The sequence below is a fragment of the Mirounga leonina genome, unplaced genomic scaffold (assembly GCF_011800145.1).
Source record: "Mirounga leonina isolate KUSES-001 unplaced genomic scaffold, KU_Mleo_1.0 Mir_168, whole genome shotgun sequence".
Taxonomy (NCBI): domain Eukaryota; kingdom Metazoa; phylum Chordata; class Mammalia; order Carnivora; family Phocidae; genus Mirounga; species Mirounga leonina.
Window position 1 is genome coordinate 49,144,095 of NW_023270426.1, and position 8,390 is coordinate 49,152,484.

Consider the following 8,390-nt stretch of genomic DNA (forward strand, 5'->3'; position numbering starts at 1 on the left):
CAAATGCCAGCGTGTCATAACAATAAATTTTCTTTTTTTAAGCAGGATTTGGTTTTTTTTCAGTGTGAGATGGAGACAGTAAGACACAGTGGACAGAGAGTGAGATGTGGCATTTAGTAACTTGAGTATGAATCCCAGCTGTACCATTTGCTAGCTGTGTGACCTTGGGCAAGTCACTTGCCCTCTCTCTGGGCCTCAGCTTCTTCATCTGTAAAATGGGCACAATAATACCATCCGTCTCCCCAGGTCATTCGAAGAGCGAAGGAGATAATAGATGTCAAGCATTGTGTGAGGCAAAAGTAAATTATTTGTCGGCTTGAAAATGAACTCCGCTCTTTCCCATCTCGCAAGATGGCAGGCGAAAAAGCTGAGAAGCCGGATACTAAGGAGAAGAAACCTGAAGCTAAGAAGGCTGATGCCGGTGGCAAGGCTAAGAAGGGTAACCCCAAGGCTAAAACGCCAAAGAAGGGGAAGCCCCACTGCAGCCGAAACCCTGTCCTTGTCAGAGGAATTGGCAGATATTCCCGATTGGCTATGTCTTCCAGAAAGGCCATGTACAAGAGGAAGTATTCGGCAGCTAAATCCAGGGTTGAAAAGAAAAAGAAGGAGAAAGTTCTTGCTACGGTCACAAAACCAGTTGGTGGTGACAAGAATGGTGGTACCCGAGTGGTTAAACTTCGCAAAATGCCCAGGTATTACCCTACTGAAGATGTGCCTCGAAAGCAGTTGAGCCATGGCAAAAAACCCTTCAGTCAGCACGTGAGAAAGCTGCGAGCTAGTATCACTCCCGGGACCATTTTGATCATCCTCACTGGGCGCCGCAGAGGCCAGAGGGTAGTTTTCCTGAAGCAACTGAGCAGTGGCTTGCTACTTGTGACCGAACCGCTGTCCCTCAATCGAGTTCCTCTGCGTAGAACACACCAGAAATTCGTCATTGCTACTTCTACCAAAATTGATATCAGCAGTGTGAAAATCCCTAAACATCTCGCTGATGCTTACTTCAAGAAGAAGACGCCGCGCCAAGCCCAGACACCAGGAGGGTGAGATCTTCGACACCGAGAAAGAGAAATACGAGATTACAGAGCAGCGCAAGGTTGATCAGAAAGCTGTGGACTCGCAAATTCTGCCAAAGATCAAAGCTGTTCCTCAGCTTCAGGACTACCTCCGCTCTATGTTTTCTCTCACAAACGGGGTTTACCCTCACCAATTGGTGTTCTAAATTTCTTACAAAGAACGTAATTAAATAACTGATCCATTTCAAAAAAAAAAAAAGGAAAGAAAATGAACTCCAAAGCCCATGCATATGAAGAAAAGAAAGCACAGGTGAAGAGGATGCACACACTCATTTTCACTTAGACATTCTCTCTCTCTTTTAAACACGCTAACTGGGTGAGGAGATGTGTGATGAAACAGACACCCGGGTCTGAATCCCGCTGGAGCCAGAGAGGACACCCCACCAACTCTTCCTGCACGATCACCTTGAAACTGTCACTGCTTCTCCTCTCCCCCAGTGGTGGGAGGGGGTACCCAGAACTAGCCTGGGCTCTCTCCGCCCTCCTCCCCAGCGGTCTTCCTGCTCCCTGCTAGGGACACCTAAGGAAGCTCAAGTCTTTGAAGATGAGGGTGAGAAGTGCCCAGATTCCTAGGAAGAACATTATGACTTTCTTTCTGTTCCCTCAATGACAGTCTCCTTGTCAGTTCCCCGCTCATACAAGGCCATGACGATATCCTCTCCTCTGACTTGCCCTACTTCTCCTTCCCCTGATTCATTTTCCTGGAGGTAAACAGACCAGAGTTCTCCCTCTGAGCTTAAGGTCGTCTCCTCTTTGTCACCAATCTCCAAGTAAAACAAGCAGCTCTGGCTTTTGGCATCAGGAACCAGAGTAGAAAAAAGAAAAGGGCATTATTTTCGTCCCACTTTGGCTGTTTCTAGAGGGACAAGTCCGGCTTATTTTGCATGCTCACTGCTAAGATCAGTGATGCCAGGCCGTGAACAGCCATTACTCTGGACTGAAATCTGCTTTCGCTGACACTGAGGGGATACTTTGCATGCACATGTATTCACTCAACAAACATTTGCTGAAGGGTTACTCTGTGCTAAGCACTGGGCTAGGAGTTCAAGAAGGGAGCAACGATGTACTGTCCTTCTGAGGGGAACCCTGTTATGCATTTCTGGAGACGTCTTTTGTTTGCTTTTGCGCGTACCTTATACTAACATTAGCCAAAGCGTCTTCCCCTGTCCAGGGGGGCAGAGGCCTGACATAACGCTGGGCACCTACTCAAGGTGCCAGAGGTACTCACGAAATCAGAGAGTCTTAGAGCTTCTTAGTTGGAAGCTACCCACAGGGGCCTAGCTCATCTGTCTGGAGTCATGTAGGGCTGCTCAGCGTGGTGACCCAGGAATATTCTAGAAGATGGCTAGACGTCCTTTCCAGTCTGGAGAGTCTAGGCAGAGCAGAGAGAACTGGGGTGGCCCAGCCAACAGGCTCTCTGGAGAGTCCAAGGATCTGAGCGATGTGAGCTGCCGCGGGTTCGCGCCCCAGGCGGCGTCTGCCGACACCATCACATCAGCATCAAGTTCACTCACGGCTTTGTTAAGTGCTTTGGGATTTCTCAAGTACAAAAGGTGCTATATAAAATCAATCACAGGAAACTCGGTGGCTGGCGGCTCCGAACAGCTACAGTAAGCGGTGTCCACTCAATCAATAGTCCCTCACTGAGAAGGGGAAAGTATACCATTAAAAAGATGTGCTCTTAGAAAAACTTCCCTTCAGTAAAAAAAAAAAAAAAAAATCCAACCTTACAGAGAGTATACAGAAAGCACGCATTGTACTGTTCCTCCAAGAGCAATAGTAAACATGATGGAAAGAGTTGCTTACTGCTTACCAAATACTTTTGCTTTCATTTTAACCATGCAAGAACACAAACTGACACTGAGTCTGAGAAAGCCTATAGGCCCCATGCAGGAAACGCCTATTAGATTTTCCAATCCGGACAACATGAAAATGAAATTAGCTCTCTGACACTGGGGTAGAAAAAAGTAATTTCTAAAAAGAGCTAGCCAAAGAGCACTGTGCATGTTTGCAATACAGTATGCTGTCTGCCTTTAATTATGTTTGAGTAGGAAAATGTTTATGAACTGGGCTCCTTGCACCATCTTTTTTTTTTTTTTTTTTTAAAGATTTTATTTATTTATTTGAGACAGAATGAGAGAGAGAGAGCACATGAGAGGGGTTAGGCTCAGAGGGAGAAGCAGACTCCCTGCCGAGCAGGGAGCCCGATGCGGGACTCGATCCAGGGACTCCAGGATCATGGCCTGAGCCGAAGGCAGTTGCCCAACCAACTGAGCCACCCAGGCGCCCCTCCTTGCACCATCTTGAAAGCATATTGATTCAGGATATTTGGGAATTTCATTTTATTTCAGAAGGTAAAAATGTCCAAAAAAAATCATGTTACCATATACACAAACTCATGGTATTTCTTAAAGACATGACATAGTAGTTTAAATAGGAGAAAAAATCAGGGAGAAGATATCTTACAATATTTTTAATCCACAAACTATTTTTTGTTAATTACCAAAAAGTATTGTGGCAGACAGCGAGAGAGAGAGACAGAGAGGAAGGCAAACAGTGGTGACTGCTGACATTCTCCCGAGCACCTGCATCTAGAGAGTATGCCTATGAAGTACTCCCATGGTCTAGAGGGGTATTTTATATCAGTCATCAGTGTCTCTTCAGGTCTTTTCCTCAAACTACAATATTAGAGTTCAAACTGCTACAGCAGAAGTGATTAAAAACCTCACATTTATAAGACAATGTGTAGGTCCTTCGTACAAGCTTCATACAAGTTTTAAACTTGAGGGCACAAGAGCTCCCTGGGGGGGGTGGTCTACTGGGTATTGACTTTGTGGGCTCACAGACCCCACCTTAATAAATTGTGTGCCTACACCCTTAATTGCCAATTAGGAGGCTCTGCTACATGGCTGGTGGACAATGATTTGCCCAAGGTCACCCACTAGGTGCTCGGAGCGCCTGGACCATACAAACCCACGCCTCCCACACATCACACAGCCGGGCTCTTTTCCCTTCACTACCTGGTCCTTCTCTCTGAGACGGTTTTGATTACAGTGCCTCCCCAGCTGTTCACCAAGAACAAATGATGTCCCCTTCATGGATAATTCCAGAATTGCTTCACCCTCTTCCTTCCTTTTACAGAGTTCTGTACAATAATTTCAGTCTAGGAAATGAAAATCATGTTTGTTGTGCCAAGTTATAAACCTAGCACTGGTTATTTTGATGATGACTGGTTTTGAAATTCTCAAGAACTCAGATTGGGGGAGGTGTGTGGACTGGGTCAGTATACATCAGACTCCAAGGCTTACAGCCCCATTGGTGGGCCAACCTTAGATTTCAGCAGTTTCCTTAAAGTGAACATATTTCCCAGAGTCTGACCACCTTGCCAGAAATTTCAGATTAGATCTAGATTTAAATAGTCGTACTCAAAATTCTGGGTGACTTATTTTTTCTTGGTTGACATAATTTATGTCAGTTTACTCAACTCTCTTAAAACCTAGCCACACCAATCAGGTGGAAGCTTCATAATTCAGACATATCCTGAAGTCTGTACACCAAAGGCAATCACTGAAACTCCAAGAGTGATTCACATATAAATAAATCTGTAAGTCTTCAACAGAATTATTTAAAAACCTACCAAATATTCCTTGGTGGTAACCCATCATACTAGGAGCCAGGGAGAGCCGTGGGGAAGTATGACAAACTTCATTCTGTCTGGAGTTCTCGTCCTAGGTTCTCCATGAAATATTTTATTAAGTAATGATAAAATCAACGTTTTTTAAAGATTTTATTTATTTATTTGAGTGAGAGAGAGCGAGCATGAGCTCGGTGAGGGGAGAGGGAGAAGCAGACTCCCCGCCGAAGAGGGAGCCCGATGTGGGGCTCGATCCTGGGACTCCCAGATCATGACCTGAGCTGAAGGCAGACACTCAACCGACTGAGCCACCCAGGCGCCCCAAAATCAACTCCTTTGAGTCTTGTTTTTTCCTCCCTGTAGAGTCTGAAGGAGGCCGAAAGTCCCAAAGTAGAAAGACTGGGCAATAAAAGGAGAAAACTGGCAGAGGAATAATATAAACTTAGCCTCAAATAACTGACATATAGCAACTCTTTCAAACACTGAAAACTTCTTTAAATTTTTAATTCTGTTTCAAAATTTCCAGATAAATTAGCAAAGAATAATGCCAACTTTCAATTATTTCTTAGTAATTAAAAAAATGAGTTTTTATACACCAGAAAAGTTGTTATGTTTAAATGCCAAAATAACTAAAATTGACAAGTATGACAAAAACATTTGAATTTTTCTCCTATGCTTACAATGTCTATGGCTTGATTGGAATAATAATGTATATGAGGAATATGTGGAAGCTTTAGTTATGCATGTGTGTGACACTGAGCAAGACATTTAACCTTTCTGGGCCTCAGTTTTCCCATCTGCAAATAGGGCTGTAAAGAGGGTTTGATGGTCTCTAAATTTCCTTCTGCTTCTAGGAAGCCACAAAACAAGATCTACGAAGTGTAAAAATTCGGATGAACTAAATGTTTCCTGGGTGAATTCCAATCTTTATCATGACAATATATATTATTAATCTTTTCAGAAAACTTAATATCTACTTACGATATTTTGGTTAGGTAGTGTTGTTCTAATGAGGACCATTAACTTAAATTTCATGTCCAGTCAGCAGCAGCTTGGATGAACTTACAGTTCTATGCCCGGATTAAACATACATTGAAATCATTCAGCACATTGTTAGTAAATGGAATTGCGATTTCCTTATTGCAGATCCAGCTTTATGATTTTCTCACAGCAAATGGATTCAAAGAAATCTCAGGGTCTGCAACTTCTAGAATATGTTTTGCCATCCTTCTCTGCAGTCGAGGCAGGGAATGGGCTTTCTGCAGCCAGCTACTGAAATTTTCAATAGTGAAAATTTATTTGACTCTGTTATCCAAATATGCAGATAGCCAGATCACCGTTTTCTGAAAACATATTAAATGGAGTGGCACAGAAGGCTGGCGATGGCAGCGAAAATGGCAATTTCGGACAATTCAAGATCTATAGCCAGGTCACAACTCTTTCATAGCTTCCCTATAAAAATCCCAGCCTCTAAAAGGGAAGGCTTTCGTGATGCAAGGGAAATAAGTAGGAGCTGTACCAAAGTACATTATATTGTGACACAAAAAGCATAAATCATGTGTGTATGAAAATCATAAGCCCTAAGCTTTAGAGAGAGTTGTGCAATTGACAATCAAATGGAGCTTAAAAGGAATTACGAGGTTTTCAACTAAAGTCTTGAAATAAAGAAAGTAATATTTTATGGCAAAAAATTGCAAATGTCAAGTTTAAATCATAAGACTTTGCACCATTGAGCTACTAGCTAGTTCTATAGCTTCTTCAGTCCTTAACACAGGGAAAGACCAACTTTCATGCTCAATAAAACTTAAGAACTTTAGAAATACATTTAGGAACATAATTCATGTATTTGTGACTTTTTCCCTCCCTAAATGGCTAATTGTAGAAGAAAAATGAGTGAGCATAAGAACTTCCTGGATGGTAACCTATTCCACCATTTGCTTTGGGCTGTTATGAGTTCTTGTGTTTTTAAAATAGGGCTGCCACCAGGTTGGTCATTTAAAGAGAAAGGAGGGTCCAGGGAATATGGAAGGCTGTCCTCCTTTTCCCCTTCAGCCACATCTAGCTCTTGCTCTGGAAGACTCCAGGGCCAACTGAGCTACCGGCAGCCAACCAACCACCAGCCCCCATGAAAAGCTGGAACCCAGCTGCCCAATTTGGTTGCTCCTGTCCAAAGCCAGACAGGTGGCAACCCAGATTGAATCTGTTGTTGTGGGAATGATTTGATTCACAAACAGGGTTATTAAATTTTATATGGAGACCCAGGCAGAAGTCACAAGATCCTGGAGAGAAAGACCTGATTCACATAAATTTGTCTTAATAGCTGTGAATTCGGGAGCATAAAGCAGAAAAAAAAAATTAATGGACAGGCATTGCACCTCCTCCGTCTGCCTGCTCCCCTCCACTCCCAGGCACATAATATGCCCCCCCCCACACATAGATCAACAACCTGCCACGACTCCATCCAGCCCTTCGCAGGAGGAGCCCGACACATTGATCCGAGCCCGTTTTGACATATAAACTCCAATTTGGCCCCAAGTCACTGTGAGTGGACACTGCCACCAACGACTCTGACACTAGGTTATTTGTTGTTGCTGTTCGCTGTCCCTGTTTGCACATTAATCCAGTGACAATTAGGTGTCAGCGAGCGTTGTTTCTGCTTAGCTGATAGCCTTGGGCTCTGCGCTTGAAGCCCTAATCAGGAGTGTAAACTCTGCTATATTTCAATTTGGAGAAGCGCTCTTCCGCTAAGAGGCCCCTGGCACTGCGATAAATAAAACGCCTATTTACTCTATTGCCACACTTAGACATCTAATGCACTTACTACCAGCCCCCTAATCATAGCCTACAGTTAAAACCGCCTATAAATCACTCCGTTCTCATCCTGCACATTAGTGAAGCCATTTTCCCCAAACCCCACAATGAGCACTGTTTCCTTTTCTTGTTAGTCAAAAGCTAGATGATTTTTATTAGGTTAAAGACGAGTTCACAGATGGTAAATCGCGTGGAGAGAAATGAGCTGGAGAGTTACACCTAGTCAGCGCGGGACACGGCGCCGGGCCGAGGGCGGGATGTGGTTCTTGAACCCGGGCGGCGGGACTCAGAAGCGCGGCCAGGCCGGAGCCCGCACCCCGCCCGCGCGCGCACCGCGCCTCTGGCCCCGCGGCCTCGGCCCGCAGACGCGCCCCCCACCCCCCGCGCCCGTCCCCGCGCCCTGGGGCGCCCAGCCGAGGCTGCGGCCTGGCTTGGGGACTCCGCACCCGGACGGGGTGGGCTTGGTCCGGCGTCCTCCTCCCAGAACTGCCCGCACCCCCTAAAAATGTAAAAGCAGCCCCATCCGCTTTGATCTCGCTGTGCACGTTTCCCGTCGACGCCTGCTCCGAGGCGAGACCCGCTGGAGGCCCCGGGGCCCCGGGGGACCACGCGCAACAAAAGCCCGGCCGGCAGCCCCTGCTCCTCGCCTTCCTTTTCAATTCTCCCCCGATCTCAGGTGGAATTAGGAGGATTAAAGCGGCGAGTAAATGAGGCGAGTGTGCAAAATGACTCTTTTCTGAACCAAACGGCATGCTCCGTGCTGGGGAAATGAGATGCACATTTAAATCTCATCCATCCACCGCCTGCGGCCACCGCCATGTACCTGCCTACTTAGCCCAAGGGTTAATTAATTGAGGCTTCAATGCACTATT

The 8,390-nt window shown here is 45.3% G+C and overlaps 1 protein-coding gene across 1 annotated transcript; it reads left to right on the forward strand.

Annotated features, from left to right (window-relative positions):
• The first annotated feature begins 332 nt into the window (after positions 1–332).
• On the forward strand, positions 333–1,219 carry LOC118016925 (60S ribosomal protein L6-like). The gene is given in 2 exon segments (XM_035014704.1): positions 333–1,020; positions 1,022–1,219. Coding segments are annotated over 2 exon segments (867 nt in total). The 5' UTR covers positions 333–351.
• Positions 1,220–8,390: the final 7,171 nt, after the last annotated feature.